The following is an 18,829-nucleotide window of genomic DNA, read 5'->3' as shown; positions in this document are numbered from 1 at the left end:
CATGGTGGATGAAAGGAGGGAGAGAGGGGAAGACCTCAATTCCTGGTGATGATGAGAAAAACATCCTCTTCCCCAAACTCACCCAACTTTCCCCTCCTCAAGGAGGGGACACTCTGCCCCTAAGGAACTGAAGGCCCCCAAAAACATATTGGGCACATGCTTCATTCCAGAGGCTTCAACCTAATATCTAAGGTTAGGGTTCATAGATTTGCCTTTTTTCCTTCATCATCAAACCTATAGAAAAGTCCCTCAAGCAAAACATTTCTTAAGCCACACCCTGGTTTCTGCCATGACCTTGTTGTGCTTTGGAAAAGAGGGGGAAGAAGGGGCCCACACTGAGTTAGTTTCTGAAGTCAGCATGAGAAAGACTTCACAATTCAGTTTAGCCAGGGCTTAGTAAGTGCCTACTTTATTCAAGGCACTCTGCAATGACAAAAAGAAAACATTCCCTGCCTTCAAAGACCTTACATTCTACTGGGGGTAAAAATAGCATATAGAAAAATAAGTAATGAGTATATGCAAAATACATACATAATAATTTTGGGGAGCTTATTATTGTCCAAGAGGGAGGGGGCAATCAGGAAGGGCCTCTTGTAGGAAGTGTCAAGAGCTGAGGGTACTGCAAATCAAAGGTAAGGAAGGAAAGCCTTCCAGGCATGGCCTGCGCAAAGGGATGCAAAGGTGTGGTGATGGGAGATGGAGTGTCACTACAAAGAAACAAGGAGTAAGACAGTTTACATGCCAAACATAGGAGTTTGTATTTGATCTTAGATTCAATAGGTAACCTTTGAACCTTCTTGAATAGTGAAGTAACATGGTTAGACCAGTACTCAAGGAATATCAATGTGGTAGTGTTAAAAGGAAAAATCTTCATTAGGACCTCACCATGAATAATAAGGCAAACTTCGGAAATAAGACAAAAGGAGTTTATTGTAGCACACCAGTGTTGAGTGTGACCAGGGCCCTGGGATTTAAAGTGTGGGGTTTTTATAGACAGGACTAAATAACTTCCATGTAAGGGAAAGACCATCTTGACCAGTACATGTTTCAATGAGGAGATGGGGTTAGTGCTGCCTCAGCTCCTCCCCTGTTATAGGGAGATAGGGTCTTTATGCATGTGGACTATCCTTTCCTGTGGGCTGGCTAGCATGTACCCCAAAGGATAGGCAAGTTGGAAACACAGGTCCCTCAGACTGATTCAGCAGTAGTAGCAGACTCTGCACAATAATCCCCTTTCTGGTGCTAACTATAATTATGGCACAACATCATGATCAGACCTCTATGATTCTTTTATCCTCAGCAGTATCATCCTAATCTCTGATCCATGTAATTTGGGAATTGGCTTGAGAATCAGTTCTTTGCAACAAGGGAGTCATTTTAAACATCAACAGTACATAAACCCTATGAAGGCCTACAAGAAAAAGCCGACAGATATTTTAGTAAGGAAAGATTTGGAAACCAAGAGCTTAACCATTGTCATGGGAACCAGGGTTCCTTCCCCTTTTCCTGGAAGGAGTTCTAGGCATTCCAAACTGAGTCCATGTGGGTAAGATGTCATCAAAGCAGTCAGGAACCCAGCAGTAGCACTTCTGACCTATGAAAGGCATACCCCTTTCTGCCAGGAAGAAATCTAGAGCCAAACTATTTTGTAAGCCTACAGACCCAAAATGTGTGGAGTTCAGTATTAAGGTCCCCCATTGCACCTGTGGTTTCATTAGCAAATATTTATAAAAATATGCTCATTTATTCAATAGCATTGGACTGTATCTGGTCCCATAAATGGGTAATATGATGGGAAAGTGTGTTAAAGTGGAAAGTGGAATGGAAGGCTGGATTGCTGAATGCTTGCTTTGCAAGTGTGTGTTAGGAGGCAGGGCAGATGTGGGCCAGAGGCCAAAAGCACTTATCCCAACCTATATGTATCCATATAATTTGAGGGGAGTCAGTAATATGTGCTATTTTTTCTTTTTGGTTACACAAGAAATCAAATTCCTGTGGGGATATAAAAAAAGACTTCTCAGTTTAAGAAAAATTCCTAGAATGCCCTTTCCATTCTGAATGGTCCCGTTTCTTTTTAGAGATAGGGAATAATTACATCCTATTTGCAATTCTCATTTCCTCTCCTATCATCTCATTTTGTTCATAATACAGGCCTGACAAAATGTCGCAAGTGCAAAATTAGGTGAGAATTGTAAATGATTTGCGACCTTTTCTCAATTAAAGATGAATGGGTGGGAGGACTTATGCTTCCAGACCAAGGCAGTACAATTTAGTGTTCTATCTAAGGCTCTTATATTGACTGCAAAAGAATAATCACAGAAGTCCTGGATGTCTGCTCCCATGTCCACCAGGGACAACCCTTCTCCCAAGGACAAAGGGGGCATGTGCAAATATCCAGATGCTGGTTCAGTTAAAAGTATGACTTTTGTATTGGATCTGATGTACGTAAGTGTTGGGCTCTCCTGTTCTCCCAACCCCAAGAGTGCAAAGCAAGAGGGAAAGTGCAAGCATTAAATGCATGATAGATACCAAGTAAAGGATTGTGTCCTGATTATCAGGTTCAAAGAAGCAAGCATCCAAAGACCACTGATTGGTGATGGAAGGCAAATTTAACCTCAATATAGGAATGAATTTGATAACTTCAGAGCTGCCTAACAGTAAAATGGGATATTTATGTAGGAGCTGAGCTCCCTATCTGTTCAAGAAGTTGAAAGACAACTTGTTGGGGTTGGTGGAGAGGTTCTTCATTCACTCAAGTAGGGCTTCAACTGGAGGCTCAACAAGGTCTCTCCTAGCTCTGAAATTCAAGGATTTTTGTGTCCAGGACAATTGTGGAAGCAATAGGAAGAGTGATGAAGATGAATGCTGAACGGGGAATGAGCTGGAAATGAAGGAGTTCAGGGACTCTGAGACAGTAAGCCTTGTACCCCTCAAGTTTTATTGTTCCCTCTCTGGGTCTGGGAAGGCCCAAGTTCTACACATCCATTTCTACCTTGAATGGACTTCTCTGTTCTCTGGGTTCTGTCAGCACTGACTCCCTCTTGGGATAGAGAGACAGGTCTAAGGCTAGACAGGCCACTCCAGGATGAGTCCTGCAACTCTTTCATTGGCTCAAGGAGCAGCCATCTCCTTCCAGATCTATTTAGGTATGTGGGTAGCCCCTCAGGGACTCTTCCAAGGGGTTTTCCTGCTCCTTCTTTATCCCCCTCCTCCTCACTCTGTTCTTCTAAGGGATGAGGACAGATCTCAGTAGCCAAGTCCACAAACAATTGTTCAAGGGGAAAGGTTATCCAAAGGATTACTGAATTCTCCATAAAATCCTCAATAGAGATATTCCATCCTTCCTCCTCTAACCTTGAGGTCCAGTAAATGTGGGAACAGAGACAGACAATAATGAAACAGAAGTGAAGGGCCCAAAACAGCACAGGACTTGTTCTATGGAGTCTATGTTCAATTAGAATCTGAGACATTTCCAGGGTGACTTGTTCAGGTAGTCGAGAGATCAGTCATCCAAAGATCTTCATTGAGCTGGACTAGGTTATGCATCTGAGACAGGCTCAGTAGTAGTCTGGCCAGTTCCTCAAATTCTGCCGGGCCCGAAGGTCTGTGACATTGCTGGCCTGGAGTCTCCCATTGCTCTGCTCTATCACTGTCAACTGCTCATCACTTGAGTCCTCCTCTTCTACGTCACTCCTCACATCATTCTTCACCTGAAAACCAGAGAGATAATTCATTAATAAGCATTCATTGAGCCCCCACCAGGCACTCATCACTGTGCAAAGCAATAGAGAGACCAAGACAAATATACAAAGGAACTTCTCTCAAGAGAACTATCCTGTACTTATAAAATTGTGTACAAAACACATGAAAAGTAAATAGACTAGGAAATTTTGGAATGGATGGCAGCAGGAGTTGGGGTGCTAAAAAAAAATCAAGAAATGCTTAATTTAGGTGATGTTTGAACTGAGTCTTGGAAGAAATAAGGTATTCTAAGAAGTGGAGGTGAGGGGGATCACATTTCAGGCATGGGGGTATAGCATGTGCAAAGATGCAGAGGTAGAGATGGAGTGTTCTGGGTGAGGGACAGCAAGAATGGGGAATGAAGCAATGGAAACAATATAGAGTGACTCTGAAAAATAGACTGTGGCCAAGTGGTGCAAGGTTTTAAAGAACTAATAGTCTATACTTTCTTTTGGAGGTAATAGGGCCACTATTACCTTGTCATTGATCCTGCCTACTGCTTCACCCTCTGGACCACTGGAACTTGCATTTGCCCTGGCACTGTGTGAACTCTCAAACCCCCTTTCTCTGATTTCCAGCTTTGGAATATGCATCAACATTCCATTGCTCCAGGAAAGGGCATGCTGATCATGACCCCATTTACAATCCCAATGATTTCCCAAATGAGATAATGTTTGTAAATCTTCGCAAATCTTAAATCACTATATAAATGCTAGCTATTATTCTCAAACCCAAACATCCTTCCCTGGCCACTACCTTCTATGTGTTACCTTTCCTTCCTCAGGGATAGGAACAGTCTCAATTTTGTATCAGTATTCTTGGACCTTAGCATAATGATAAGGCTTTTAACAGCTATTTTTTTCATTTATTCATTCACTGAGTAGGAGAGTTTATTCTTTACCAATTCTTTACCCAATCTAGGTCTTCATGACAGTTATCAATAAATAGCCAGAGCATTCTCTTTCCTTCTATCCTCAATGAGTTCAGTGTGTAGTTCATAGTGTTTCTCTCCCCTGAACTCCTACCCTCAAACTTTCCAACTAAACTGTTCAGTTCTTATGATCTACTCCTCTCCACCCTAGGCACACATAAAAGCAGTCATACCCTGGATCGTTCCATCACCCACAAATATTCTACTTCCATGTACATAAATCCTGAGTTTCTCATAATCTTTTCTTGTTCTGTCTTTCCCTCTGCTTTATATCCCCAAAACCTGTTCTTCTTCACTGTGACCTCCCGTTCTCTTACCCCTCAGTTACTTATGAGGTCATCCCTGGACTGACTACACTTTCTTTTCTTTCATATATTGATTCCTTGAGTAATCAGTCCAACTGTATGGTATCCTCTCCATTTGAATCTCTTGCCTCCATGTCCTCTTAGCTATCATACTTTGCCAAACCTTGACCTTGGATTACTCCCACCACCCATTTCCTTGGTTCCTATTCACATGCTACTTGAATAGAAGTTGAGGAAATCATAAGACCATAAAAATTGAGATCCCTGACAATTTTATGTTACACATGCTCAACTGAGCTCTCACTGAAATAAGGGAATACTTTTATACTTTCTTTATTGATTTGTTAGACCATAAACCACAATGGAAATTCCAAACCCTTTAATCCATCCTCAAGACTCCCAGAATTCTCTTCACTCTGCTCTCTCAGCTGAGGACCTCACCATCTACTTTACTGAAACAACTGAGACTGTTTAATGAGAGCTCCCTCATCTCCCCTCCTCATCTTCTCACTTCACTGAGGCATCTTTTCCTACAATCTCTTCATTCACTATTCTTTTACATAAAAATGGTGGCCTTTCTCCTTGCCAAGGCAAATTCTTTGATATGCACACAAACTTGATTGCATCCTTTCTCATCTTCTCCAATACATTGTCCTCTTTATTATCTCCTTTCTTTCTGATCTAACCTGAGTTTTGGAAAAAACACCTTTAAGTTGTATGAAGGATGAAATACAGGGAGAAGGTAGTGTAGGATGATGGGTGAGTGAAGAGAGAAGAAGGAGTTAAAAAGATGAGCTATTGTGGAGGTAAAAGTGACAACATTTGGCATCTGGTTGAATATGCAAGGTGAGACTGAGTAGAAAAGAAGGATGGACAGAGATGGGATGAAAGAAATAAGAGGAGAGGTATGGAGAGAGAGAGAAAAAGAGAGAGAGAAGGAAAGGGAAGAGAAAAGGAGAGAAGAAAAGATAAGTGGAGGGAGATAAGAGAAAAGAGGAGGGGACAGGAGAGAAAGTGAAGGGGAGGAGGAGAGGAAGAGGGGAGAGAGAGACAAAGACAGACAGAGGATACAAGGAGAAAAGGAGAGAAAGGAGAAGAGAGAGTGGGAAAGACAAGAGGTGAAAGACAAGGCTAGATGCCTTGAAGACACTCCATGCTCCCTTTCCATCTTTGATAACCCTCTGCTTTTCCCCTCCTCTCCCCTGCTGATGGTCATGGATTGGGGGAAGGGTGGGTAGGCCAGGGCAAGGTTTGTACCTACCTGGCCCTCTGATAAAAGCTTGTAGAACATTCGGAGGATGAGGAAAAACCAGAAGGCATTGAGACCCTGAAGGACCATGAGGAGGGCATTGGCAAAATAGTATCCAAAGAAGACTTGATAGTTGGTTAGGAAACTATAGGAAGTAGTGTAGAGGACTCTATAAGAGAGAGAGAGAGAAAGTGAGGGTTACAATGTAGGAACGGGCAATAGGCAGGCTACCAGGGCTCAGACATATTGGTCTCCAGAAGTAACCCCCAAAGAAATGAGTGGGACAGGGTGAAAAGCCACTGGGATGGAGGAAGAACATCCTAAAATGACCCCTGGTTCTACCTTATCCCATCTTTCTCACACATACAAGGATGTATCAGGCAGGAGGCTCACTCCTTTTTCTAGGAGGCAGCTCTTAGGACTCAGACCCTTTTCCTCCTCCCTCCCCTTGACCCAGCCCCCTCTTAGGAACAGGCTCACTTGATTGGGAAGAGAATGAGTCTGCTAACGAAGAACACCAGAGAGAACAGGATGAACATCATGTCCCGAGCTTGACTCCACTGTGCGTAAATTAACATCTTACAAGCCTGGAAGGAGATGGCAGAGGGAATTTTGGTAACACATAAACCCAGAATTAGGAGGGGCCTCAAATGGTATCTAGTACAACCTACACTTGTTGAAGAGTCCCCTTAGATAAATCATCATTTTACCTGGAGGCTTACAATGATGGGCAACTCAAAACTTCTCACAGATGACCCATTCTACTGTCAGAGAGCTTTGTGCCTTAGGGTTTTTTTTCTTTTTTTTGCATCCTTAAGTTGTCCCTTAGAAGGTGGGCATTGATCTAACCTATCCTTTTAATTTGGGGTAGGACAGAGCTAGTTATGGGATAAACACACGTATCTGGGTTATGAGATTCATTGTGGATCTAGCCCCCTCAAATTCACCCTTCTCCAGAACTTCTCCATTTTCTGGAAAGTACCACATCCCTGGTCACTCCTGTTGGAAACTTCATCATCATCCTTGACTCCTCACTTCTGTCACAACTGCCCAGACAGATGTTGAAGCAGTTGCTACATTTCTCATCTACATCCTCTTGTCTCTAGTTACACAGTCACCAGAATTATGGTTAGTTCCTGTTCCCTAGATTACTATACTCAGCCTCCTATTTGGATCCCTGCCTCAAGTCTCCCCCCACTCCAGTCCATTTTCCACTCAGCTACCAAAGTAACCGTGCACATCTAAATTCACTTTTGCTTGTTATTTTGGCATTGAATTCATTCATTCTTCAAGTTCTGAATTGTCTCCCTCCCTCCCACCAGTCCCCCACTTCTTGTGAAGGCAAGAAACATTATATTGATTATATATATAAAATCATGCAAAACATGTTTCTATATTAGCCATGTTGTGAAAAAAGAAAGAAGAAAAATAAATTTAAAAAATTGTGTTCCTGCTTTCAGATTCCATCAGTTCTTTCTCTGAGGATAGCATTTTAAATCACAAATCTTTCAGAACAGTCTGGATCATTGTATTGACCAGAACAGCTAAGTCATTCACAGTTGAGGATCCTTCCAATCCTATTACTGTGTATAATGTTCTCTTGCTTCTGTTCACTTTGCATCAGTTCATGTAAGTTTTTCCAGGTTTTTCTGAGACCATTAAATTCATCATTTCTTATAGCAAAATGTTCTATCACAATCATATACCACAACTGTCCAGTCATTCCCCAGTTGATGGAAATCCCCTCAGTTTCCAATTCTTTGCCACCACAAAAAGAATTTGCTTAAGTATTTGTTTATATATGCATATAGATCCTATTTCTTTGATCTCTTTGGGATATAGACCTAGTAATATTATTGCTGGAATAATTTTATAGTTTTATAGTCATCTGAACATACTTCCAAACTGCTCTCCAGAATAGTTGGTTAGTTCACAACTCTGCCAACAGTGCAGTAGTGTCCCAATTTTTCCATATTTCCTCCAACATTTATCATTTTCCTTTTTTGTCATATTAGCCTATCTGATAGATGTGAGGTGGTATCTCAAACATGTTTTAATTTGCACTTCTCTAATAAATAGTGATTTAGAACATTCTTTCATATTACTAGATATAACTTTGATTTCTTCTTCTAAAAAGTGCCTCTTTATAACCTTTGTTCATTTATCAATTGAGGAATGATTTATCTTATAAATTCAACTCAGTTCTCTACATATTTGAGAAATGAGTCCTTAATCAGAGAAACTTTCTTTAAATCTTACCTCTCCCACCACTGCCAATTTCCTACTTTCTTTCTAATCTTGGCTGCATTTGCTTCATTTGCCAAATTAAAAAAAATTAATGTACTGAAAATTATTCATTTTATTCTTGTTTGGTCATAAATTGTTTCCTTATTAATAGATCTGACAGGTAAATTCATCCATTCTCCTCTAATTTGTTTTTGAGATCACCCTTTCTGTCTAAATCATGTAGTCATTTTGACCTTATGTTGGTATATGATGTGAGATATTAGTCTATGCCTAGTTTCTGCCAAAGTGCTCTCCATTTTTCCCCAGCAATTTTTGTCAAATAGTAAATTCCAGTCCTAAAAGCTTAAATCTTTGTATTTCTCAAACACTTGATTACTATGATTACTTACTACTGTGTACTGTGTACCTGTTTTATTCCACTGATTCACCATTCTCTTTGTGAGTGAGTACCAGATTGTTTTGATGATTACCACACTGTAATACAGTTTAAAATCTGGTACTGCTAGATCACCTTCCTTCACATTTTTCCCCTTGATTCCCTTGATATTTTTGACCTTTTGTTCTTCTAGATGAGTTTTGTTATTATTTGTTGAGACTTACAAAATAATTTTTAGTAGCTTGCTTGGCATGACACTAAATGAGTGAATTAATGTAGGCAAAATTGTCATTTTTATTATATTGGCTCAGCCTTTCAAATCATATTTCTCCAGTTGTTTAGATATGTAGTTATCTGAAAGGTGTTTTCCAGTTTTGTGCATTAAGTTCCCATGTTTGTCTTAGCAGATAACTTCCCAAGTATTTTATATTGACTATGGTTATTTTAGATGGAATGTGTCTTTTTAATCTCTTTGTCTTAGACTTTGTTGGCAATATATACAAATGCTGATGACTAATGAGGATTTATTTTATATCCCACAAGTTTGCTAAAGTTAATTATTTCAACTAGTCTTTTGGTTGATTCTCTGGAATTCTCCAGGTATGCCATTATATCATCTGCAAAGATAGATAAATTTGTTTCCTCAGTGCCTATTCTAATTCCTTCAATTTCTTCTCCTCTTATTGTTATACCTGACATTCCTAGTACAATACTGAATAATAGTGGTGATAATATGCATCCTTGTTTCACCCCTGATCTTACCGAAAATTCTAGCATATCCCCACTACAAATAATGCTTGTTGATGGCTTTAGATACCATTTTGAGGAGAGCTCTATTTATTCATATGCTTCCTGTTCTTTGTAACAGGAATGAGTGTTCTATTTTATCAAAGGTTTTTTTTCTGCATCTATTCAGATAATCCTATGATTTCTTTTGATTTGGGTATTGATATGTTCAGTCTTACTGGTAGTGTTCCAAATGTTGAACCAGCATTGCATTTCTGATATAAATCCCATGTAGTCATAATGTATGACCTCTGTGACATTTTACTGTAATCTTCTTGTTAGCATTTTATTTAAAAATTTTACATCAGTATTCATTGAGGAAATTGGGAAATAGTTTTATTTCTCTGTTTTTGCTCTTCCTGATTTAATTGTAACTGTGTCACAAAAGAAATTGGGAAGAAATCTTTCTTTGCCCATTTTTCCAAATAATTCACATAGTAACGGAATTCATTTTTTTAATGTTTGGTAGAATTCATTTGTGAATTCGTTGAGTCCTGGGGATTTTTTATTATGGATTTCATTGAATTCTTTTTCTAAGACAGAGTTATTTCCTCTTCTGTTCATCTGGTCAATTGAAAGTTTGTAAATATTCATCCATTTTACTTATGTCAGATTTATTGACACTTGGGAAAAAAAGCTCCTAGCAATTGCTTGAATTTCATCTTCACTGGTAAATTCACATTTTTTTTCATATTTGATTATAGTAATTTATCTATTTTACTCTGTATGTGTTTTTACACAAAACAGCCCCTAATTTTATTTACAAGTTCAATGGGCTTTTAACCTTCAATTTTTAAAATCTCTCCTTTGATTTTAAAATTTCCAATTTGACATTTAATTGGAGATTTTACATTTAATTTTAATTTTCTAGTTTTTTAAATTGCATGCTCAATTCATTGATCTGTTCTTTCTCTGTTTTATTAATGTAAACATTTAGAGTCACAAAAATTCTCCCATGTACTCTTTGGCTGTACCCAATAAATTTTAGTATGTTGTCCTATTATTGTCATTTTTGATGAAATTATTGATTATTTCTATAATTTGTTCTTTAATCCATTTATTTATTTTTTAGGAGTAGGCTATTTAGTCTCCAATTAATTTTTGGTGTGTTTCTACAGCCTTTTATTGAATGTATTTTATTGTAGCATTATCTGAGAAGAATGCATTTAATATTTCTGCTTTTCTGCCTTTGGTTGTGAAGGTTTTATACATGATTAACAGTAGCCCAAGGCCAAGGGCATAGCCAATATGTTTTGTACTATTTATGTATTTCTTAACCATTCAATATGTATTTAACTATGCTACCTTTTTTTTTATTAAGTACCTGTATTTTTATGCGTAATTGATGCAGTTTTTGAGTGCTGTACTTTTAACTTCATCATCCTAAAAAACTCTACACTTATGTCACATTATAGCAGAAATAATCCTTGTTAATCATGTATAAAACCTTCACAACCAAAGGCAGAAAGGCAGAAATATTAAATGCATCCTTCTCAGATAATGATACAATAAAAATACATTCAATAAAAGGCTATGGAAACAGATGAAAAATTAACTGGAGACTAAAAAACCTACTCCTGAAGAATGAATGGATTAAAGCTATACTATACTGTGTCTCTTTTAAAAAAAAGTTTTTATTATAAAATGTGAGTATGAGGTTAACTGTATTTGCTAATGCACTCCTGGAAATCTTTTGCATCACACATGAGGTTAGGGACCCCTGGGCCACTAGGCAAAATGAACTACTATAATGGTAAGGGAATTTAGGAACAGCTCTGTTCCCTTCTCTGGACCTATGGCCCCTGAACACATGAGGCTTGAAGGAAATCAGGCAGATTCCAGCTATACCCCTCCAGGCTGAGCTTACTCACCTCCATGAAGATATCTGACACGTCATGTAGCAGCAGCACCAGGGCACCAATGCACACAAAGTTGGCAGAATAGGAGAATAAGATCAAAGAGATAGTAACAACATGGTGGATGACCTGCTCCTTGAAGTCCTGGGAAGATGAGGGCAGCCATGAGGCCAGGGTCTTGCTCTGCTTTACAGAGGATGTAGCTGGCTTTGCTCATGCTCAGGGCTAGATTTTGATCCATAGTCTAGGTACACTTTCCTCCCACCAATTCTAATCCGATTATATGACAGTCCTCTTGAGGAAGGTTAAAGTCTCAAGAGGAGGCAGAAGAAGGAGATAAAGGAAGAAGATCAAGTGTCTGACAGTATGGTGGAGGGAAAGTTGGAGATTGGGTTGGATATGGAACTATCAGTAGCAGCTCCAGAGAGAGCACCTTGGTTATTGAATTAAACAGAATAGAACTGGCCCCTTAGTTTCTGGTCCCCTTATTTAGTCTTCCAAAGAATCCACCAAGCTCAAGTGGACCACTCCTGCCCTTACTGTTTCCATGGGATAAGGTCCTGTGCTTGTACCAGGTACTGGTGGTAAGGGCCAGGACCAAGCAAGATACATTTCTCATGGGGACTGACAGGAGGGGCCGGTCTTTCCTATACTCTTCTCTCTTGGCTGGGAAGGCAAGAACTTTCCCCCAACCTGGGGTCCCTCCAGACTCACCTTCCTCTTTACATCGAGGGTCAGAGTAAGCAGCAAGGAGAGGTAGAAGCTGAGCTCCAAGAGGTACCACCAGTATAGGGCAGGCTGTAGAGGCTGATGGTCAAAGCAGTCACTTGGTCATGGGTATTGCTCATAGAGAGACACAGAGTTAAGCAGGGAAACAACTATTTAGGAATTCCAGTACGATGGGCCTAAGCACCCTACTTTACCCCATTCTCCAGCGATAATAGGCTATGGTCTATGACTAGAACACAGCTGGAACCAGTCTTCAATAAATCAGGACATGCTCAGCAATCAAACAATCCACAAGCATCTATTAAACTTACCTATTATGTGTCAGGTACTGGGCTAGGCAATGAGGATACAAAGGCAAAAATGAAGCAGTTCCTGCCCTCAAGAAGCTTATATTCTATTAGAGAAAAAAACATGTACAAGCACGTATTCCCACAAGACATACATTCACAACACACACATACATATCCTCATATGTATGTAGTACAAATGTATGTACATATGGTTAAAATAGTTTCAAAGCAATTTGGGGTGAAAGATACTATCATCTGGGTAATCAAGGAAAGTTTCACAAAGAAAGTGGCATGTGGACTGAGTCTTGAAGGACTGTAGCAATTCCAAAATGCAGAGATGAGGAGGGAGTATATTCCAAGCACGGGGAGCTCACATTGAAATGGGAGAGGAAAAATCATGGACGAAAAGAGCAAGTAGGCAAGTTTGGCTAGATCACAGTATACATTAAGAAGAGATATATACAACAAGGCTGGAAACGTAGGTGGGGACACGTTTGTTGGCTTTAAATACCAAACACAGTAGTTCATCTTTGACCTTTGAAGTCTAAGGGAATCAAAGAAGTTTATTGAATTAGGATGGGATTTAGTCAGACAAATTTCTCTGGTACCTATATGTAGGATGGATAGGAATTAATAGTATTTTATTTTTTCCAATTACACGTAAAGATAGTTTTCAACATTTATTTCTGTAAGATTTTGAGTTCCAAATTTTTCTCCCTCTTTTCCTTCCTTACCCTCCTTCTCCCTGAGATAGCATGCAATCTAAGTTATACATGTATAATAAGGTTAAACATACTTCCACATTAGTCACATTGTGAAAGAAGAATCAGAACAAAAGGGGAAAACTATGAGAAAGAAAAAAACAAACAAAACAACAGTGAAAATGGTAGGCTTCGATCTGCATTCAGACTCCATAGTTCTTTCTCAGGGTAGCATTTTCTATCATGAGTCTTTGTAACTGTCTTGGATCATTGTATTTCTGAGAAGAGCTAAGTCTATCAGAGTTGATCATCACACAATGTTGCTGTTATTGTGTACAGGGTTCTCCTCCTTCTGCTCACTTCACTCAGCATCACTTCATATAAGTCTTTCTTGGTTTTTCTGAAATCTACCTTCTTATCATTTCTTATAGAACAATAGTATTCCATTACATTCACATTCCACAATTTGTTCAGCCATTTCCCAATTAATGGATATCCCCTCAATTTCCAATTCTTGGACACTACTAAAAGAGCTACTGGAAATATTTTTTGTACATGCAGTTCTTTTCCCCTTTTGTATGATCTCTTTGGTATACAGACCTACTAGCTGTATTTCTGAATTAAAGGATATGTACAGTTTGATTGCCCTTTGGGCATAGTTCCAAATTGCTTTCCAGAATGGTTAGATTAATTCACAACTTCACCAACAATGCATTAGTGTTTCAATTTTCCCATATCTCCAACATTTATCCATTTCTGTCACATTAGCCATCCTGATACGTGTGAGGTAGTATCACCTTAGAGCCATTTTTATTTGCATTTCTCTAATCAAGAGTGATTTAGAACATTTTTTTCATATGATATAGATAGCTTTATATTCTTCATCTGAAAACTGCCTGGTCATATCTTTTACCATTAACCAACTGGGGAATTACTTGTTCTTATAAATTTGAGTCAATTCTCTATATATTTTAGAAATGAGGCCTTTATCAGAAACACTAACTGTAAAATTATTTCCCAGTTTTCTGCTTTCTTTCTACTTTTTGTTGCACTGGTTTTGTTTGTGCAAAACTTTTTTCATTTAATATAATTGAAACTATCCATGTTCCATTTCATAATGTTCTCTGTCTCTTGTTTGGTCGTAAATTATTCCCTTCTCCATATATCTGACAGGTGAACTATTCTTTGGTCTCCTAATTTGGTAATGGCACCACCTCCTTTTCCTAAATCATGTACCCCTTTTGATCTTATCTTAGTATAGGATCTGAGATGTTAGTCTATTTCTACTTTTTGCCATTCTGTTTTCCAGTTTCCCCAGCAATTCTTGTCAAATAGTGAGTTCTTACCCGAGAAGCTAGAGTCTTTGGGTTTATGAAAGAGTAGATTACTAGGGTTATTGACTACTGTGTCTTGTGTACCTACCCTATTGCACTGATCTACCACTCTGTTTCTTAGCTAGTACCAGATAGCTTTGATGACAACCATTATGAAAAATAGTTTTACATCTAATATGTCTAGGCCACCTTCCCTTGAATTTTTTTTCATTAATTCCCTTGATATTCTTGACCTTTTATTCTTCTAGATGAATTCTGTTATTATTTTACCTAGTTCTATAAAGAAATTTTTTGGTAGTTTGATTGTTGTGACACTAAATAAGTAATTGAGGGAGAAGCATCATTTGTGTTATATTAGTTTGGTCTATCCATAAACAGTTGATATTTTTCCAGTTGTTTAGAGCTGACTTCATTTTGTGTGAAAAGTTTTTTGTAGCTGCATTCATATAGTTCTTAGGTTTGTCTTGGCAGGTAGACTCCCAAATATTGTACAATGTGTACAGTAATTTTGAATGGACTTTCTCTTTCTATCTCTTGCTGTTGAGCTTGGTTAGTAATATGTAGAAATGCTGATGATTTATGTGGGTTTATTTTACATCCTGCAACTTTGCTAAAGTTTTTAATTGTTTCAAGTAGTTTTTTAGTTGATTCTCTAGGATTCTCTATATATACCATCATATCATCTCTGAAAAATGATAATTTCTTTCCTTACTGCCTACTCTAATTCCCTCAATTTCATTTTCTTCCCTTATTGCTAAAGCTAACATTTCTAGTAAAATATTGAATAATAGTGATGATGATACACATCCTTACTTCAGCCCTGGTCTTATTGGGAAAGCTTCCTGCTTATCCCCATCATATATAAAACTTATTGATGGTTTTAGATAGAAAAGGTTATCACTTTCAGAAAAATTCCATTTATTCCTATGGCTCTAGTATTTTTAATAGGAATAGGTGATGCATTCTGTGAAAAGCTTTTTTCCGCGTCTATTAAAATAATCATATGATTTCTCTTAGTTTTGTTATTGATACAGTCTATTATCCTTATAGTTTTCATAATATTTAATCAGCCTTGCATTCTTGGCATAAATTCCTCCTGGTCATAGTATCCTGCTGATAAATTGCTTTAATCACTTTGCTAATATTTTATTTAAAATTTTATATCAATATTCATTAGTGAAATTGGTTTATAATTTTCTTTTTCGATTTTGTTTTTTTTCTGGTTTAGGTATCAGAAACATATTTGTACCAGAAAAGGAATTTGATAGAACTCCTTCTTCATCTATTTTTAAAAATAGTTTATATAGCAACGGAATTAATTGTTCCTCAAATATTTAGTAGAATTCACTTGTAAGTCCATTTGGTCCTGGTGGTTTTTTTTAGGGAGCTCAATGATGTCTTGTTCAATTTTTTTTCTAAAATGGAGATTTCACAAATATTTTAGTATAGCATAGTTCTGATGTCAGTAGTATAGCTCTGATGTCTGTTTTTTTCCTGTAACTCACTTAATTTCTCCTCTAATAATTTGTATGCTATACTCTTCGTGCACGTATGTTTAGTGTTGATATGACTCATTATCTATGGTATCTTTCAGCAAGATGTAGTTTCTTTAAATCTTCTAATTAGATTCATTTTTGCTTTCACTTTGTTGGAAATCAGCATTGCCACCTCTGCTTTTTTTTTTTACTTCACCTGAAGCATAATTTATTCTACTCTGTCCTTTTACCTTTACTCTGTGTGTATCTTTTTGAATCAAATATTTTTCTTATAAACAACTTGTTATAGGATTCTGTTATTAATCCATTCTCCTTATGCACTTCTATTTTATGGGAGAGTTCATCCTATTTACGTTCACAGTTATAATTACTATAGATTTCCCTCCATCTCATTTTTTCTGCATTTATACTCTTCTCTCTTCTTTCACCCTGTCACTCGTGACTAGCGTTGTGCTACTAACCACCATATCCCTCAATCTGCCCTCCCTTCTATCAGCTGCCCCCATCCGTTCTCTTTCCCACTTCAGTATAGGGTAAATAAATTTCTATAACCAACTGAGTATGTATATTATTCCCTTTTTGAAACAAATATGATAAGAGTAATGTTGAAACAATGCTCACCCCCTATCTTCTTTCCCTTCATTATAATAGATCTTTTATGCCTCTTTGTGTGATATAATTTACCCATTCTGTTTCCTCCTTCCCTCTTCTCCTGTTATAATCCTTTTTTCACCTCTTAATTTATAATCTTCCCATGTAGAAACACAAACAGCTGAATTTCATTGAATAACATGTTTTTTTCTTTCTTGATTACCTTTTTATGCTTCTCTTGAGTCTTGTATTTGAAGATCAGTTTTCTGTTTAATTCTGATCTTTTCATTGGGAAAAGTTTGAAAGTCCCTTATTTCACTGAATTTCCATGCTCAGTTTTTGGGTAGCTGCTTCTTGGTTGTAATTGAAGCTTCTTTGCCTTCCAGAATATCATATTCCAAGCCCTAGAAGCTTCTAGTCTTGTGTAATCCTGACTATGACTCCTTAATATTTGAATTGTTTCTTTCTGGCTGTTTGCAGTTTTTTCTCCTCCACCTGACAGTTCTAGAATTTAGGTATAATATTTTTTGAAGTTTTCATTTTGAATCTCTTTTAGTAAGTGATTTCAGTGACTATTTTACCTTCTGGTTCTAAGATATCAGGGCAGTTCTCTTTATTAATTTCTTGAAAGATGCTCTCCAGGCTCTTTTTTTGATCACGGCTTTCAGGTAGTCCAAGAATTCTTAAATTATTTTTCCTGGATCTATTCTCTGGGTCAGTTGTTTGTCCTATGAGATATTTTACATTTTCTCCTATTTCTTCAGTCTTTTTTTTTTAATCTCTCACAGGGTCATTAGCTTCCATTTGCCCAATTCTAATTTTTAAGGAATTGTTTTTTTCAGTTGGTCTTTGTACCTTGTTTTCCATTTTGCCAAACCTACTTTTAAAGGAGCTGTTCTCTTTAGTGAATTTTTTTTCCATTAGACTAATTTTATTTTTTATGGAGTTGTTTTGTTCAATTTTTGTGCTTCTTTTTTCAAGATGTTGACTCTTTTCTTCATAAATCTCCTACATAATTCTCATTTCTTTCTCCAATTTTTCTTCTACCTCTCTCACTTCATTTTTAAATCCTTTTTGAGCCCTTCTAAGAGGACTTTTAGAGCTTGAGTCCAATTCAATTCAAGACTTTACATGCAGACATTTTGACATTGTTGCCCTCTTCTAAGTTGATGTGTTGATCTTCTCTGTCACTATAGTAGCTTTCTATGGCCAGGGTTTTTCTTGTTTGTTTCTTTAAACATCAGGTTCTGCTCCTGGGGTACAGGGGATATTGTCCCAACCTTCTTGTACTGAGGGCCAAGCTCCTGGTCACTGGCTTTCTGCCCCAGGGTCTCAGGTGTTGGTGGCTTCCCACTTCACTGGGGTAACCTGGACTATTTGTGCCTTTTTTGTTGGGTTCTGGTGCTGGCAGCTTGCCTTCTGCACTGGAACTCGAGGTCTCACAGATGGTCTGCTTTGCCCATAGCCTGCTGAGTCAGAAATGGGGACCTTGGCTGCTGATCTTTGCTGTGCCTAAGAGCCTGCTGCTGGCTTTCCCACATGCTGTCTGCACTGTACTGTACTCCACTTTTACCAAAGTGAGACAGACCTTTTCTGAGATCCTTCCAAGTTATCTTAAGCTAGAAAATTGTTCCACTGTGTCCTTTTGTGGATTCTGTAACTCCCGGATCCATTTTAGGGTTTTGGTTTAATGTTATTTCCAAGGGAAACTTGGGAAAACTCCAGCAACTTTTTTACTTCTCTCCACTATCTTGCCTCCAAAGTTCATGTAGGATGGATTGGAATGGGGAAAGACTTAAGGCAGAGAAGGCAATGAGGAGGTTGATGCAATAATCTCGGTTAGAGGGGATGAGGGCCTGTGACTGTGTGAATAAGAGGAGGGGATAGATGTGACAGGTTTTGGGGAGGTATAAACAAGATTTAGGAACTGATTGACTATGAGGGAGGTAGGAAAAAATGTTGAGAATGACTACCACTTGACATTGCAAACCTCACTTGGAAGGATAGGGCTGTTCTCAGAAGAATAGGAAAGTTTGGAAGACAGATTATTTTGAGGTAAAGATAAAGAGATGTGTTTTAGACTTGTTGAGTGTGAGTTACAAGCAAGTGATCCAGCATGAAAGGTCTAAAAGGCAGCTGGAGATGTGTGATTAAAGCCCAGGAAAGAGTGACTAGGTCTAGCTGTATAGACCTAGGA

At 38.1% G+C, this 18,829-nt stretch overlaps 1 protein-coding gene across 3 annotated transcripts in view; it reads right to left on the bottom strand.

Moving 5' to 3' along the window:
* Positions 1 to 912: 912 nt before the first annotated feature.
* LOC140499490 (ceramide synthase 4-like) overlaps positions 913 to 18,829 on the bottom strand; it is a 48,997-nt gene continuing 31,080 nt past the window's right edge. For all 3 annotated transcript variants that reach the window (XM_072600965.1, XM_072600967.1, XM_072600966.1), the window contains 5 exons: positions 12,206 to 12,298; positions 11,507 to 11,635; positions 6,707 to 6,813; positions 6,239 to 6,395; positions 913 to 3,710 (listed from right to left, as the gene is read on the bottom strand). In XM_072600965.1, the coding sequence (XP_072457066.1) occupies positions 3,558 to 3,710; positions 6,239 to 6,395; positions 6,707 to 6,813; positions 11,507 to 11,635; positions 12,206 to 12,298 (639 nt within the window). In that variant the 3' untranslated portion in view covers positions 913 to 3,557. The remainder of the gene's footprint in view (positions 3,711 to 6,238; positions 6,396 to 6,706; positions 6,814 to 11,506; positions 11,636 to 12,205; positions 12,299 to 18,829) is intronic.

Source organism: Notamacropus eugenii, chromosome 4 (assembly GCF_028372415.1).
Source record: "Notamacropus eugenii isolate mMacEug1 chromosome 4, mMacEug1.pri_v2, whole genome shotgun sequence".
Lineage (NCBI taxonomy): Eukaryota > Metazoa > Chordata > Mammalia > Diprotodontia > Macropodidae > Notamacropus > Notamacropus eugenii.
Note: the sequence above shows the minus strand (reverse complement) of the source record. Positions and strands in the feature narration are given on the sequence as shown.